The sequence below is a fragment of the Crotalus tigris genome, unplaced genomic scaffold (genome assembly GCF_016545835.1).
Source record: "Crotalus tigris isolate CLP2741 ecotype Arizona unplaced genomic scaffold, ASM1654583v1 scf7180000024460.1087499, whole genome shotgun sequence".
In the NCBI taxonomy this organism is placed as follows: Eukaryota; Metazoa; Chordata; class Lepidosauria; order Squamata; family Viperidae; genus Crotalus; species Crotalus tigris.
Window position 1 is genome coordinate 151001 of NW_024100630.1, and position 17379 is coordinate 168379.

General features: G+C 48.0%; 1 protein-coding gene across 1 annotated transcript; it reads left to right on the forward strand.

Annotated features, from left to right (window-relative positions):
* The first annotated feature begins 1269 nt into the window (after positions 1-1269).
* Positions 1270-9893, forward strand: LOC120303093 (zinc-alpha-2-glycoprotein-like). The gene is made up of 7 exons (XM_039332262.1): positions 1270-1843; positions 4646-4888; positions 5237-5512; positions 6605-6895; positions 7685-7762; positions 8936-9078; positions 9669-9893. Exons 1-7 carry the CDS (start codon positions 1771-1773, stop codon positions 9855-9857), a joined length of 1293 nt encoding a protein of 430 aa, XP_039188196.1. The 5' UTR covers positions 1270-1770; the 3' UTR covers positions 9858-9893.
* The last annotated feature ends 7486 nt before the right edge of the window (positions 9894-17379 follow it).

A 17379-nucleotide genomic window follows, 5' to 3' on the forward strand; every position in this document is an offset into this window, starting at 1 on the left:
ATGGTGAAAGGGCAGCAGGGCAGGACTAAGGCAGGACTTCCCTCAGACCTTCCTCTCCTTCTTTCCTTCCTTCCTAAGTACAGAGTGGTAGGAAAATGTTTGAGATGAGGGAGGGAGAAAAACAGGCAAGAAATGCAGCCAGGGCCAAGGCAGTGGGGGGCTGTTCCCTCACTGTTTCCAGGATGGCTTTGTGGGCCACATGAAACCACTTCTTGGCCGCATCTACCCCCGGGCCTCGTGTTTCACATGTCTGTTCTAGAGTAGACCAGACCAGAGCAGAACAGAACAGAATACAATAGAGTAAGAGAATTGGAAGGAACCTTGGAGGTCATCTAGTCCAACCTCCTGCTCAGGCAGGAAACCCTATACCAGGGGTAGGCAACCTTGGCTCTTTTATGACTCGTGGACTGGCTGGCTCAGGAATTCTGGGAGTTGAAGTCCACGAGTCATAAAAGAGCCAAGGTTGCCTACCCCTGCCCTACACCATTTCAGATAAGTGGCTGTCTAGTCTCTTCTTAAAAACTTCCAGTGTTGGAGCATTCACAGCTTCTGGAGGCAGGTTGTTCCACTGTTTAATTGTTCTAACTGTCAGGAAGTTTCTCCTTAGTTCTAGGTTGCTTCTCTCCTAGATTAGTTTCCATCCGTTGCTTCTTGTCCTGCCTTCTGGTGCTTTGGAGAATAGTTTGACTCCCTCTTAGTACTAATAATACTAATACCAATAATACTAATAATAAAGTTGGAAGGGACCTTGGAGGTCATCTTCTTTGTGGCAATCCCTGAGATATTGGAATCTGCACACGCGCACGCACACACAAACACACACACACACACACAGCTCTGGTTACCCTACTGCACCTGTTCTTTTTTATTACATGCAAAACAAACGGCAATAAAAGTTTATTGTGCAGCGCAGTTTCCGCAGACCTCGGACGGGCGGAGGATCACAGAGGAGCTCGGAGGGGGCGTGGCAAGGGGTCGAAGGGGTGGGCCGAGGGTGGAGAGCGGCGCTTTCATTGGCGGAGCGAAGGCCCAAAGGCTCGCTTTGCCCCCGCCCCTCCTTGCACCTGAGCGCAGCCTTCTGATCTTCGCGCGGGGGGCTGCGGGTGTGTGTGTGTGTGTGTGTGTGTGAGAGAGAGAGAGAGAGAGAGAGAGAGAGAGAAGGAGGGAGAGGGAGGGGGGAGAGAGGGAGGGAGAGAGAGAGAGAAGGAGGGAGAGGGGGGGAGAGAGGGAGAGAAGGAGGGAGAGGGAGGGGGGAGAGAGGGAGGGAGAGAGAGAGAGAGAGAGAGAGAGAGAGAAAAGCCCGCAAGGAAAAGAGCGCGTCTCCTTGACGCGTCTGCCGGGGCTCCCGGCGGAAGGGAGCGGGGTCCCCAGCCTGAGGCTGCCCAAACACGCGGCCCTCCCCTTCAGATCATCGACCGCCACCTCCTGCCTAAAACCCTTTGGGGCGAAGGGGGAGGATCGCTTGGAGAGCCTCCCGAGGAGAATGGGCGAGGAGGTGGCTGCGTTCACACAACCGGGGTAACCAGGTCGTTTGAAGGTTAACCTGCCGGTTGTGGGCAGCGTCTGCCTGGGACCCCTCCCTCCCTCCCTCCCTCCAGGCTGCCCCGGAAGACTGCAAGGGAGCCGCGCTCTTTTCTCTCCCCTTCGCGGAGACAGAGTTGGGCTTTGTTTGAGGACCAGGACGGGACTCGAACTAGGGGCAGCCCCGAAGCTACTTGTTCTTAGCGGACGTCAGGTTGGAAGCGCCCGGGGGCGCGTGGTTGGAGGGCGATGCTGCTGCCCCGGGCGCCCCTCTTGCTCTTGGGAGCGGTGCTGGGGTCCTTTACGCCGCGCGGCTTTTGCGGTGAGTTTCTTGAAGGATTTTCTTCGGGGAGGGGGGAGGAAACGGGCAGGGAGGGTGTGGGGACTGCCCCATCCATTTCCCCCCCCCCCAAAAAAACCCTTGACTCCAGGAATTTAGAGAAAGTGAAAAGGGAAATTTCTGTCCTTCTCCCTGTCCTTCGCCACTCCTGCCTGGGCAATGGGCCAAGGTCCTTAGCCTCCAGCTCCCGCCAGCCAGCCATCTCCACCCTGATCAGCAAACCTTATCCACGCATAAAATAAATTTATACACACAGCTTTCGGAATTGCTCACCCATCTCCCCCCAAACCGCATCCACCCTCTGCCCTCTTCTCTCACTTCCCTCTTCCTCCCTCTTATTCCTTACTCTCCTCCTCTCCTCCACCTTCTCCTCCACCTTCCTACTTGCGTCTACCCTTCCTACTATCTCCCACTTCGGATGCTGTCCCCTGGAAATGCCCGAGCAATTCCTCTCTGCAAATGGAAACATCAATATTATATACGTTGGTATGAATTAAGAACTGCTCGGACTTCAAGCTAATGGTAGAATTAAAAAATATACATAACTGTACATATAATTGTATTGTATAGAAGATGAGGCTTATATAGAGGTTAAGAACAATGTATTAAACTTTTGTACTATGATAGGAACTGATAGGAAAATTCACTCTGGAATGTCATGTTTGTCCATTGTTGTTTTAATTGTATTATGAATAAAAATTTATATATATATAAAAAAATATTATATACAATAAAAACCGTTCCTACTTATCTGAGCTATTTAATCTCCAACTCATCCTCCCCCCCACTCCCCTCCCCCCAACCCCCTCCCCGACTTCCCAGAGCCAAGTACAGGGTTATACAAACATATTAAACATAACCTACTTAAATTTACTAATTATACAATAACCAAAATCATACTAACCCTTAACTCTCTTCAAACTTTAACATCATAATTTTAATTGAAAATAAAAAAAAATTGCAATTAAAAAAAAAACAAAACCTTATCCATGCTTGGAAAGATTTCCACCCTGGAGAGCAATCATGTCTTTAACTCAATTGTTAACTTCCACGAAACTCGGGTCTACCTGACACTCCCCAAAGTGGACAACGGGGGGGGGGGAGGGTGTTGCCAAACAGCAGGCTAGGAACCCCTGGGGCCCAGGGGAGCAACAAGAGCATCTTACCCAGATGTGGCCATCCAGTTGTTTGGGGGAGGGGGGGCTGCTGTGTGTCAATAACTGCTTCACCCCAGTCAGCAAACTATGCGGTCGATCACCTGAAAAACTCAGAGGGTGATCCCCCTTTTCTGAGGAAGACCCAATTCTCAAAGTCATTTGTTAATGTCCATGTGAATTGGGTTCCGTTGACTCCAGAATTAGCAAGGAGGTTGCGATCAGGGTTACACACACAAGCAGCTGACTGGGAAGCCAGAAACCCAGAGAAGGGCCAATGTGGACTTTCCAGCTGTTTTCCAGGGTCAGCCACTGAATGAAATTCAGTGGTGAAAAAAAAAAATAAGTTTCTACATTTAGGCAAGAAAAACGACACGCACAGGAACAGTATAGGGCAGGGGTAGGCAACCTTGGCTCTTTTATGACTCGTGGACTTCAACTCCCAGAATTCCTGAGCCAGCCATGCTGAGGGGAAAGGGAGAGGTTTCCAAGCTGAGCCAGGCAGCTCAGGAATTCTGGGAGCTGAAGTCCACGAGTCATAAAAGAGCCAAGGTTGCCTACCCCTGGTATAGGGGCTACCTGGCTCCTATTTATAGATGACACCAAGGTGGCAGGAATAGCCAACGCTCCAGAAGATAGGCTTAAGATACAGAGGATTTTGACACACTTGAACATTGGGCGCTATCTAACAAAATGAAATTCAGTGGTGCAAGAAGCAAGGTTCAACATTTAGGCAAGAAAAACCAAATGCACAGATATAGTATAGGGGGTACCTTGCTCAATAATAGTAACTGTGAGAGGGACCTCGGAGTCCTAATGGACAATCACCTAAATATGAGCCAGCAGTGTGCTGCACCTGCCCAAAAGGCCAACACAGTGCTAGGCTGCATTAACAGAGGGATAGAATCGAGATCACGCAAAGTATTAATACCACTTTACAATGCCTTGGTAAGGCCACACTTGGAATACTGCATCCAGTTTTGGTCACCACGATGTAAAAAAGATGTTGAAACTCTAGAAAGAGTACAGAGAAGAGCAACAAAGATGATGAGGGGACTGGAGGCTAAAACATATAAGGAACGGTTGCTGGAACTGAGTATGTCTAGTTTAATGAAGAGAAGGAGAAGGAGGAGGGGGGACATGAGAGCAGCATTCCAATATCTCAGGGGCTGCTCCCCAAAAGAGGGAATCAAGCTATTCTCTAAAGCACCTGAAGGCAGGACAAGGGATGGAAGCTAATCAAGGAGAGAAGCAAGTTAGAATTAAGGAGAAACTTCCTGACAGTTAGAACAATTAACCAGTGGAACAACCTGCCTCCAGAAGCGGTGAATGCTCCAACACTGGACATTTTTAAGACGAGACTGGACAGCCATTTGTCCGAAATGGAATAGGTTCTTCTGCTTGAGCAGAGGGTTGGACTAGAAGACCTCCAAGGTCCCTTCCAGCTCTATTCTATTCTAAGGGATGCTGGAGTTTCCCTCTTCGGGTTTAAAGGCATGGACCTTCAAACGCAGGGCAGAAAGAGGTGGATCAATTGTTGTGGAGTTTGCTGAATCACCAAATGTGGAGAAACTGAAGCTGCAAAGCAGACCTCCCCCCAATTCTTCTCTTCTCCCTCCTCTCTCTCCAGGCTCTCCCTCACACTCCCTGAGCTACTTCTACCTGCATCTGCCAGAGCCCAGCCAGGGGCTGCCCAAGTTCTCCATTAGGAGCTACTTGGATGACCAGCCGATCGCTCGCTATGACAACCTCACCAGGAAGATGGAGCCTCTGGTGCTCTGGATGGAGGAGATGGACAAGAAGGCCTTTCTGTCCCCTGAGTGGGTGTTCAGAACCGATCCGAAGTTATCAAAATGGGATCACCGTGCTGGAGGTGAGCAGAGGCAGTGCCATCCTTGGCCTCCGATGGTTGCAGGGGACGTAATTGTGAGATTTTCTTTCCTGCAAAGGAAAGACAACACACACACACACACACACACACACACACACACACACACACACACAGGCCTAGAATTCTCCCTCACCTAGAAATTCTTCATGGCCTGATTCCAGCCAAACAGGGTTAATTGAAGTAAAAGATGTTTCTCCTTGTGTGATAAAGAAGGGAAGGAGAAATCTGATTTCTCTCCTCAGGTGGGAAGGGAGGAAGACTCTCAGGGTGTCTAGGGAGAGGAATCCTGGACCCTTTTCATTCACACCCGCCCTCTCTCCTCTCCTTCAGGGCTTCACACCTGGCAGGTGGTTTTGGGCTGCGAGCTCATGGACGACGGGAGCAAAGGAGGGTTTTTCCGCTATGGCTACGACGGGATGGACTTCATCAGCTTCGACAAGGAGACCCTTAGATGGGTGCCAGCTCAGCCCCAGGCCAGGAAGCTCAAGCGGAAGTGGGAGGATGACCCAGGATGGTCTGAGAGAAACAAATTCTTCCTGGAGGAGACCTGCATTGAGTGGCTGCAGAGATACCTGTCCTACAGGAACAAGACTCTGCAGAGGATCGGTGAGTGGCAAAGGGGGTCTCCGTTGAGCATATTTCTGTGTGCTCCCCCCTCCCCATATTGTTTCTCTCCTAAGCAGCCAAGCCACCTTTTAAAATATTGACAGAAAAAGGTCAGGAAGAATCCCCCATCCCAGGGGTTGTCAACCGTGGCTCTTTTATGACTCGTGGACTTCAACTCCCAGAATTCCTGAGCCAGCCATGCTGAGGGGAAAGGGAGAGGTTTCCAAGCTGAGCCATGCTGGCTCAGGAATTCTGGGAGTTGAAGTCCACGAGTCATAAAAGAGCCAAGGTTACCTATCTCTGGCCTAGGCCGGCTTTATGACTTGTGGACTTCAACTCCCAGAATTCCTGAGCCAGCATGGCTCAGCTTGGAAACCTCTCCCTTTCCCCTCAGCATGGCTGGCTCAGGAATTCTGGGAGTTGAAGTCTACGAGCCATAAAAGAGCCAAGGTTGCCTCCTCTGGCCTAGGCCTAGGCCGCTTTATGACTTGTGGACTTCAACTCCCAGAATTCCTGAGCCAGCATGGCTCAATTTGGAAACCTCTCCCTTTCCCCTCAGCATGGCTGCCTCAGGAATTCTGGGAGTCCATGTGTCATAAAAGAGCCAAGGTTGCCTACCCCTGGCCCATCCCAATACAGAAGGAAAATAATCTTCAGTGCCCCACAAAGTAAGTACTTTTTTTTTAAAAAAAAAAAAGGAAACTGAGCAAGAAATTCATGCCGAAGGTCTCATTCTATTTTCCTGGGGAAGCCTTGCAAAGCAGAAGAAAATGAATGTCTTGTGTTTGGTCAGAAGGAAATGGTCAGTCTGTTGTTTGTTCAAATTTGTTCGGATGGAAATAAATTCAATTTGGGAGCTTAAAATTGAATCAATCCGCCAAATCGGCCAGTGTAAGAACATTACCCCAAATTCGATGTATCCCTTTCAAAGCTTAATCTAAGGAACTCCAATTCCCCATTTTAGGGGCTCGCACAGGTTGAGGCAAGGAGAGGGAGCGGTGGGAGAGGATGATCAAATGAAGTCTTGCTGTTTAAATCACCTTGCTAGATACTCTTGAAATCCTTGAAAATCTGGTGTTGTTGCTTTTGCAGAGCCCCCAGTGGGGGAGGTGACTCGCAAGGTGGTTGATGTCAGCCTGGAGATCCTCATCTGCCAGGCCTTTGGCTTCTACCCCAAGGAGATCCAGGCCAACTGGACGAGGGATGGGGAGATCTGGGAACACAAGACCCTCCCTAGGAACGTGGCCCCCAACTCGGATGGGACCTATTATCTCTGGCTCGGCATCGAGATCGACCCCAAGGAGAGGGACCATTTTCGGTGTCACCTGGAGCACAAGGGCCTGCAGGAGCCCCTGATCTTGGCATTTAAACAGAAGGAAATAGGTGAGAGGCTGGGAGGGTCTGGCATTAGAAGTTAGATTTTACACAAATGTTTGAAAATAAATGGTAGTGGGGTAATTTTCTTCTGCAACATCCCATGTTAGGAAACGCTTTCCGTCACAGGAGCTGGAAGTGGTAATGCAATAGCAACAGGCATGAACATATGATAGATGATGATAGATGATGTGATAGAGGAGACGATAGGTGGTGGCTCTTCCTTCTGCCCTCCAAGGCCATTCGCTCTGCCCCCTGCAGCCTTGGAGGGGAGGGGCTTCCTTCAGGTGGGGGCACTTCCTGGAGGCGAATGCAGGTTGGGAAACGCTTCCATTGCTCAGCATCTCCACTTCCAGGAACTGTCTAATCCAGTGATGGCAAACCTTTTACAGACCATGTGCCTAAACTGCAATACAAAACCTACTTATGTATCATTGGGTGCCGGGTGAGTGTGGCCCATTGGGTGGGTGTGGCCCATTGGGTGGGCGTGGCTGCAGTGGTAATGGCAGACTGTGTGGGATTAAAACATTCAATCAATCAATTCCAACTTTGCGCGATCTTTTTTTTCCCGTGAGAAGTTGAAATTGATCGATTGATTGAATCTTTTTTTTTTTTTTGCACCCAGCAGCGGAGGCCTAAAGCAAAAAGGTTTTATAAAACCCAGCTGAAGGCCTAGGGCTGGGGTGACAGCGCGTGTGCCCACAGAGAGGGCTCTGCATGCAACCTGTGGCATGCGTGCCATAGGTTCGCCACCGTGGGTCTAATCTAATAGGAACCATGTTTCTCCTTCTTTAACAGATGCGTGGAAGATTATTGTGGGAATTGTGGTTCCCGTAGTCTTGCTTGTCTTGGGACTTGTAATTTTCTTCCTGAACCGTAAGTGAAACACCCTCCTGTCTCTTTCTGGATTAACTGAGCTGGTGTTGATAGGAAAGAGCCTCTCTGAGAGTTGCAGCCATGAGCCCCCACAAGACCCTCCTCCACAAACAGCCTTTTGAACAGGGGTCAGAAAGGAAGGAAGAAGATACGCAGTCATTTTTCCACTTCCTGCAAATCTCAATACATCCCGTACATTCCTCTTGTCTGGGAGGAAAACTCTATGGCCTCAATGGACCTGTTCAGAGGAGCAAATATCAGCAGCTCAGGAGTCCAGGAAAAGCCCCTGAAATCAGAGGTCCCCAACATTTTGGGCCCCAGGGATCATTGCCACGGAGAAAGGTTTTTCCGTGGACCAGAGGGGGTGTGGTTTCCAATACTGCCGACATCCCGAGGATGGAGCTTTGCTTGTTTGTGCGGCCCATTTGCTGGCATGCTGCAGACGGGTACCAGTCCACAGACTGGGGGTTGGGGACCCCTGCCTTAAATGATCTGGGAAGTGCTGGAAATTCCATAATCCTGTCCCTGGAGGAGATCTATTTGCCATGTCTCCTAGCAAAGGGACGCTCTGACGGGAGGGGGAGGTCCATGGAGGGAGGGGCCCCATGCCCTCTGCCCCTTCTTGCACTCCCACCTGGGGACAGGCAGGAGCAGGGAGGAAGGTCTGGTGGGAGAAGTTCCTGCTGCTGCTTCTGCTCCTCCTCAGAGCAAGAGACACAAGAGGGTGGAAGGAGGCAGGACGTGTCTCCTCAGTTGAGTTTCACCATGTGCATCTCAGCACTTCCTTTTCTCAGCCAGGATTTGGAAGTGCTTTGCTACTTCCTTCTTCCAGGACGGGTCTCCTCTTCCGATTGGCTTGTGATTCTCTAACCCAGCCAGACCCTGTTTAGCCTTTCAAGATCAGTCAAAACTTGCTGGTTCTTAGATCTGGCTAGTTTAAGATTAGATCACAAAAGTTATGGCAGTTGAATTAAGAACTTCTGAGCGCAGAATATGGGGGGAAACACCATCTCTCCTATACCAACTGCTAGATTGCCAGAGGTTTGGCATCATTGTTGTAAGGTAATTGATGGCGGTTCAATGCAGGTTCCTACGGAAGTGTCCTTCTCCAGCTCAAGCAGGAGCTGCTCCCCCCCCCCAAATAAACTGTCTTCTCTTTTTGCCATCTGTCAGGCCGGTGTAAGAAACACGGAAATAATCTCTATGAGGAAGTGGCACCCTGCAATGATCCGACTCCTTCACAAAGCGTTCCTTCTTCTCCCGTGCACGATACAGACGACGAGACGCAATCACTGTTGTCGCCGCAAACGTCAGGGGTGAGTATGATTGTTGCCGATTATTGCTGCTGTTTAAGGCACAATACTCTGGGCTTCGGATCGTTGGAGGTGGGGAATTAATCCTCAAAGTGTTTCCAAGGAGATCATGTGGGGATCCTGGGCTTCCTCTGATGGGTTGCTCTGCAGGGGAAGATCCGGCTCAGCTCAGCCTCTCTGGCCCATCAGCTCCAAGACAGGAGAGAGAAACAGGGAAGGAGCCCAGAGCAGGAATTGGGGCACCCTGGAGAAATGGGGGATTTCTCTCCAGGAAGGACTGGAGGGGAGGGGGAGAAGGAAAAGGGCAGCTGGGGCTATGCAGGAAAAAAAGGCTCCTTGGCCAGGATGAGCTGGAGACACAGGGGAACCCTGGGGGAGAAATGGGGGGGGCACCAGCAGCTCTTTGTCCAGAGGGAGGAGTTGCAATCCTTCCTTCCTCTTTGACTACTTCTCCCCATGCCTGTCAAGCGTGCAGTGGGGGGGGGGGACAAGAAATCAGAGGGGGAGAAGAAACACGTTCCCCCCATGCAGATGGAGGGGAGTGTTGACTTCCTCCATTTTTTTTCTCTCTCTCTCTCTCTCTGAACCACAAGGCATCCTACGGATTGCAAAGCACTCGGAGTTTCCCAGGAGCCATTGCGTCGCCAGGGTGCAGCCAAGAAAGAATGGGGCATTCCAAATCGAAAACGTGGGATGGATGTATTACCAAATCTCTCCAGGCTAGGGCCAAACAAAGACCAGCCCTAGACCTAAACCACGAAAGTCCTCCAGAAGATCAGTAAACCACAAAACAAAACAAAACAAAACAAAACAAAAAACCCAGCAGCCCCAGAAGAAAAACCAGTGGTTGTCTCCTCTACAGGCCTCAACCTTGGCAACGTTCAGCCATGTGGACTTCAACTCCCAGGATGCCTCAGGCAGGACGCGACTCCCAGGTGCCTAGAAAGACCTGTTTTGCCGCCCCCACTCTCCTGGAAGCAATCAGGAGAAATGGCAGGTGTGCAAACCAGCAAAGAGTGAGGAGCTCTAAGGCAGAGACCAGCTGGCCCTGGGGATGAGGCCACGGGAATCCTCCAGTTCCGGTTCTGAGCCTGGGAGGGGGGATTCCCTTCCAAAGGCCTTTATGGTCCAGACTCCAGACTTTCTGCAAAGCTCCATGCTCTGAGGGGAACGTTAAAGAAAGCAACAGCCTTTTCTTAGGGGCCTGCGCCCCCCCCCCCGCAAACAGTCTGTTGCACACACACCCCAGCTGCCCCCTTGCAATGCCTCCGGTCCTCCAGGGGCTCCAGATCGTAAAAAGCATTCCTTCTGATTTTTCCCCACAACAATCCTGTGAGGTAGACCGAGTTGAGAAATACACTTGCTGGGCTTTGGGGTGGGCGGGGTTTCATAAAGATTAAAAGAGGATATATGCAGTGTTATCTTCATTTAGATGTCAAATGGGTCTCTCTGTCTCCCTCCCTCTCTTTCTGCCCTTGGTCTGCCAGTCCTCTTCCCCCACTCTCTTTCCTTCTCTCCCCCCCTCTCTCTTTCTCTCCCCCCCTCTCTTCTGCTCACCTGGCAAGCTGGCTTCAAGCTGTTCTCTAACAAGCTCAGGGGTAGGCAACCTCGGCTCTTTTATGACTCAAGGACTTTAACTCCCAGAATTCCGGAGTCAGCATAACTGGCCTAGCTAGCTCTCTCCTGCCCTTCCTGCTTCCTGCAGAGACACAGCAAAGGGAGGAGCCCCGCCCAAAAAGCTTTTCAGCTTGTCGGAGAACATTGTGAGTCTACTCTCTTTTACACACACACACACACACACACAGAGAGAGAGAGAGAGAGAGAGAGAGAGAGAGAGAGAGAGAGAGAGAAGCAGGGAAGTGCAAGTGCCTCTCTCTGACTCTGTCTCTCTCTGCAAATGGCAGAGGAGGTTGGAAGCCACAGGGGAAGGCTCAAAGAGCTGCATGCGGCTCCGGAGCCGCAGGTTGCCAACCTGTGAGCTAGGGCAAGGGTAGGCAACCTTGGCTCTTTTATGACTCATGAACTTCAACTCCCAGAATTCTTCAGCCAGCCTGGCTCAGGAATTCTGGGAGTTGAAGTCCACAAGTCATAAAAGAGCCAAGGTTGCCTACCCCTGAGCTAGGGCATTGGCGCTTTCTTCCTCTGGGAAGAGATTCGTTAGGACAGGGGGTCTCCAAACTTGGCAGTTTTAAGAGTTGTGGACTTCAACTCCCCGAATTCCATGCTGGCTGAGGAATTCTGGGAGTTGAAGTCCATAAGTCTTTAAAGTAGCCAAAGAAGACCCTTTGTGTGGGCCTGTCCTGGAGTTTGCTTTGCCCTAGTCTTCAGGTGTCTTGTCTCTCTGTATATGGAGGGGTTTTTTAATTAAATTTTATTTAATATATAAAATACAAAGAAAAAATAGAAATAGATTAAGGGAAAGAAAAGGAGAAGGGAAAAAAAGAGGGGGAAAGGTGTCAACTTCCGACTCTTTTTAGCACAGTACAAGATTAAAACACTCCAGCCTCAACTTTTTGCTTTTACACATTAATATATAACTAGCCATTTCTATAACGACAAGTCTATCTAATCGACAAAACCAAAGTCAAAATTTCATCTTTTTTTCCTCACAAGCGCAAAATCCCAAAGTGGTATCCAAATTAAAAAAAAAAATACTCCAATGTATTCTTCACTGTGAACAGAACCAATTTAACCATTCCTTTACCTTCCTTGCTGTGGAAATAGTACATATTTCTATTTGCACCTAATAACCTTTGTAAACTGTCGCCATTTTTATTAACAAAGTTTCAAATTCAAATTCTTTGACCTTACTAGAAAAAATACTCTTTCTCCTGCCCTTTTTTTTTTAATGCTAAACTTTCTTTAAACACTTTTCTAGAATCAAAACTTTCCAATGCATCTGTGCTTAAGAAAGCTGTTTGGTAATAGGAACAATAAAATCTAGGACAAATTCTTTCTTCAGTTGATTTATTTTCCCAGGAATGAGTGTGGAAGTGGGGGGCATCCTCATGTCCTTTGCATTATAGCAGTGGTTCTCAAACTTTTTAATGCCGCGACCCCCCCAACCGGTCGTAAGTTGAGGACTACTCAACCGGTCTTAAGTCGAGGACTACTCAACTGGTGCAGCACTGTTTGCAGAATGGGACTTTTGGCGGGCTCAGCAGGGCAGAGACAGCCTGGACAATTCCTATTGGCTTTTGAAAGCCAATAGAATTAGACTCTATTCAAGAGAGTCTATTCTGTTGGCTTTCAAAAGCCAATAGAATAAAAGGGAGTAGCACAGCTAAGGAAAAGGGGGGAGGGGAAATGGCAGACTGCATTGTTTGGCGACCCCCGTGAAATGGTCGTTTGACCCCAAATGGGGTTCCGACCCACAGGTTGAGAACCACTGCATTATAGGGAGCCCATAAACATATAATTGAATTGAAATGAGTAGAGTAATCTAGAGTAATGTCATTTTTATCCAAGGAATAGATTTCTATGAGTATAATTTTTAAAAGGGGCACATATCAATATGAGATAAAGGTTTTTTTTTTATTACACTAGGACTGAAGATCTAGGTCTAAATCTACTCTTCACAAAATTTTGCTTTTGGCCAATCTTTCACTTTTTCACCCCATATAAACTATACAGCAAGACATAGAAGGGAAAAAAGAAAAAAAAAAGGGGGGGGGGGAAATCCAGAATGATACTTTATCTAGTTGCAAATGAGAACAAATTACCCTATGTGAAATACATCTCTTAAGTTTTTATCAAGATCGGTCTTCAGATGTTTAAATACAATTGGTAACACAATGTTGGATAAATAAAACGATGAAAGCTTCTCTGAGAAGGGTGATGCTGCTGCAGTCTCAAAATAGTTGTTAATATGTCCCATCCTGAAAAAGCGTTTACTTGACCTGGCTGTTCTTGATAATCATTGTTCTACCTCCAACCTTTCTTTATGGGCAAGATTGTAGAGAAGGTTAGCCCAGAAATTAAAAAGCATTGTGGGTGAAGCAAATTATCTGGATCCCTGGATTAATAATAATAATAATAATAATAACAACAACAACAACAATAATAAAGTTGGAAGGTACCTTGGAGGTCATCTAGCCCAACCCCCTGCTCAGGCAGGAAACCCTATACCATTTCAGACAAATTTGCTTCATGTACTGTCTGGTATCACCCTATTTCTTTTCCCACGACTTAAACATCAACACGGTTTTGCATCTGTTGGTGCTGCAGCAACCTCAGAGCCTGAAACCACCAAGAGACACCCCTGAAAAACAAAGGAAGAACAAAGAAAGAACCACGGATGGAGAGACAGCCCAGGTGTTCATCTCCGGAAACAAGCTTCTGAGAATAGCTACCTTTAATAACTTTGTGGAACTTGGCTACGGTGGGAGGGGGCACCCAATTGGGGAGGTGGTTCTTCCAGGAGTTAGGAGCCCCCTACTTATCCTTTGAGGGGACCTCTGGACCACCTTGGCCCAAGCTCTTTGTAGGAGACCAACAAGCTGAGCTGGAAGGTGGGGTTAAGCAAGTCATCAGTTTATCCCAAAAAGGGGTGTTCAAAAGAACTTCCTTGTTTTGCTTTGTTTTTAACTTAAAAAACGTCTCACTTCTCATCCGAGAAGCTTTCTTCAGTTCTTGCGTGAGAAGGGACCTTGAAGGTCTTCTAGTCCAGCCCCCCCCCACCCCGACTCAAGCAGGAGAACCTATCCCATTTCAGAAGGCTCCGGTGTGCACAACTGGAGGCTGCTGTCCCGGAAAGGAGGTGGGACGCGAAAGGCGGAGTGGGACGTGGGGAGAGGGGGGGACTGAAAGGGCCAATCCCGGTCCTTCCTGTCTGACTTTGGACTCGGAACGTCCCCAGCGCAGTCCAGAAGGGAAGCAGCGGTCGGGGCGGCGGAGAAAATGAGGCAAGGGGCCTGGCCACAGCGAGCGAGAGTGGCCAGCCAGGAATCAGAATAGAGCTGGAAGGGACCTTGGAGGTCTTCTAGTCCAGCCCGACACCCCTGCTCAAGCAGGAGATCCTTGATCAAGCAGGAGTCCGGCTCCCTCTTGAACCAGCAGCCTTTGGCCGCGCCTGGCGGGAGGGAAGCACGCAGGATCCCTTCACTTTCCCGCTCTTTCTTCAATCCTTCCTCTGGACAGCCATTTGTCTGAAATGGTACAGGGCTTCCTGCCTGAGTAGGGGGTTGGACTAGATCAGTGGTTTTTAACCTGGGCGATATTGCCCCCCAGGGGGTGATTTCATTCTTCAGGGGGGCGATGGAATGAAAAGGGGCGACGGGGGCGAAGGAACGAAAAGGGGGCGATATGGGGGTGATGGAGCAAGATGTTTTGGGGACACTTTTGAGACTTTTTCGTACAGTGAAACGCTGTATATCTGTCGTACAAAAACATCAGATTGCTCGCTATTAGTGGATTGAATTGTGTTTTCAAATGTTCCTCCAGCTAGCTTCAGTACAGAACGCTGTACCTATGTGAATACGCGTCGCTTATCTTCATGCGCCTTGCGCAGCAGCCTCTACCCATACAGTGGCACGCCATTGGCCAGAATATGGGAGATATGGGAAAAAGACTGGAAATAAATTATTTGCATCGATATGTCCTGATGACAATTTTAAAGAAAACAAAAAAAAAAGGGTTTGCATAAATTGAAGAATTATTTCCTATGATTGAGAGGTTATGTTGGGGGAGGGGGGCCATGACAACTTCCTCATTGGCTCAAGGGGGCGATTCGTTCAAAAAGGTTACGAACCACTGGACTAGATGACCTCCAAGGTCCCTTCCAACTTTATGATTATTGATCATTGATCACTAATTACCAATTATTAACTACCAATTATTAACTATTAATTACCAATGATTAGTTATTACGAATTATTAATAATAATAATTAATTTTTTTATTAAAAGGTTTTTATTTTCCATTTATTCATACAAAATACAATTAAATTCCTAACCATTGGTACCGCCTGCCCATTCCCCCCAGGCTGCGTCCACCCTCTCTATCCTTCCCCACTTCCCTCCTCTTTCTCTCCTCCCCTCCTACTCTCTTCCCCTCCCCTTCTCCTCTAACCATCCTACTTCCTCCCTACTCCTTCCTCCCCTCTCATCCCTCTCACACACATGAACGCAGCATAGGGGAAACGCCCAAGCGTTTACCATATCTATATTATCATTACTCACCCACTCACCCACCCACCCACCCTCAACCCTCCCCCCCTCGCTTCCCAGAGCAGAATACAGGGTTATTATTAAGAAAGTTAACAATAAGAAAAAAGAGAAAAAAAATCATACTTAACCTTTAACTCTCCTTAAATTAAGTCATATAAACAAATCTCTACAACAGTTACTATAAAATTTACTCATAAAATAAATGAAACTTTATAATCCCATATTTTTTCTGAATATAATCTATCCATCTTCTCCATACAATAATATATCTTTCTTGTGTATGATCCTTCAAATAAGCAGAAATTTTTGCCATTTCTGCAAAGTTAGAAACTTTAAATATACATTCTTCTAAAGTAGGCAACGAGTCCTTCTTCCAATAGGAGCCTACTAATAACCTTGCTGCAGTTAATAAATTCAACATTAAAATAGTTTCTTTGTCATTTAAATCCACAAAGATACCCAATAGGAATAACTGAGGGGGGAACTTTATCTTCCTTTTAAAAATCTTTTGAACGTTCCACCAAATCATAATCCAGAAAGCCTTTACCTTTTTACAATTCCACCAAACCTGAAAATATGTCGCATCCACATTACCACATCTCCAACATTTGGGTTGTAAATTTGGGTGTTTCCCAAACTTGACAATTTTAAGGCATGTGGACTTCAACTCCCAGAATTCCACAGCCAGCATTGCTGGCTGTGGAATTCTGGGAGTTGAAGTCCACATGCCTTAAAATTGTCAAGTTTGGGAAACACTGACATACAAGATAATTAATAATTAATTATTAAGACGTCTTCATTAACCCAACGGGGCTGAAAACTGAAGCAAAGAAAGTGGGTGATTTCCCTCCCCCCTCCCAATTTACCTCCCTCCCAAGGAAAGGCTGGGGGGGGGTGCCGGGACTCTTTTTTTCCCCCCTCCTCCTCAGAGGATCGGGGGGGGGGCGGGGAGGGACCCGGTCTCGCCCCGGGCGTTCTTCCTCCAGGGCCCTGGAAGGCGCGCAAAGGAAGCGCGCTGATTTCCTCTTTCTCTCTAGCCAATTTTGGCTCGGACGGAGAACTTCGAAGCGAGCTCGGAGGGGACGGAGGGAGAGTGGGGGGGGGAAGCTTCTCCTGGGCGATACTTTCAGTCGCTGGGTGCAACCTGGGGGGGGGCGGCTCCGGTTGCAGGGGCAGGTGGGGCGATGCCGCTGCACCCCGGGACCCCGCCTGTCCCTCGCAGCGGGGCTGATGGGGGGGGGGCTTTTGCGGTGAGTTTCTGGGAGCGAGGAAGCGGTGGGTGGGTGGGTGGGTGGGTGGGAGGGGGTGGTATCAGTGTTCTTAGTTGAATCTTTCTCCTCCCGCCCTCCCCAGCTCCTTTCCGCGAAAGAAACGCCTTCCTTCCCTCCCGCTTCGCTGAACCTCGTTTAAAGATGTCGTTGTTTGATTTGTAATCCTTATAGAATAGAATAGAATGGAATGGAATAGATTAGAACGGAATAGAATGCAATGGAATGGAATGGAGTGGAATAGAATAGAAAAGAAAAGAATAGAATGGAATGGAATAGAATAGAATGGAATGGAATGGAATAAGAATGGGATAGATTAGAACGGAATAAAATGGAATGGAATGGAATAGAATAGAATGGGATGGAATGGAATAAGTAGAATGGAATGGAATGGAATAGATTAGAATGGAATGGAATAGATTAGAACGGAACGGAATGGAATAGAATAGAATGGAATAGATTAGAACGGAATAGAATGGAATGGAATAGAATGGAATAGATTAGAATGGAATAGATTAGAACAGAATAGAATGGAATGGAATGGAATAGAATGGGATGGAATGGAATAAGTAGAATGGAATGGATTAGAACGGAATGGAATGGAATAGAATAGAATAGAAAGAATAACAGAGTTGGCTATCCAATCTCCTCTTAAAAACCTCCAGTGTTGAAGCTTCCACAATTTCTAGATGCAAGTTGTGCCACTGGTTAATTGTTCCAACTGTCAGGAAAGCACCTGAAGGCAGGACAAGAAGCAACAGATGGAAACTAATCAAGGAGAGAAGCAACCCAGAACTGAGGAGAAACTTCCTGATAGTTAGAACAATTATCCAGTGGAACAAAATGCCTCCAAAAGTTGTGAATGCTCC

Coding starts and splice junctions, on each gene's coding strand:
- LOC120303093 (XM_039332262.1), top strand. CDS start 1,771: ATGCTGCTGCCCCGGGCGCCCCTCTTGCTCTTGGGAGCGGTGCTGGGG. Junction 1,844..4,645: donor TACGCCGCGCGGCTTTTGCG/GTGAGTTTCTTG, acceptor CTCTCTCTCCAG/GCTCTCCCTCACACTCCCTG. Junction 7,763..8,935: donor TGTAATTTTCTTCCTGAACC/GTAAGTGAAACA, acceptor GCCATCTGTCAG/GCCGGTGTAAGAAACACGGA.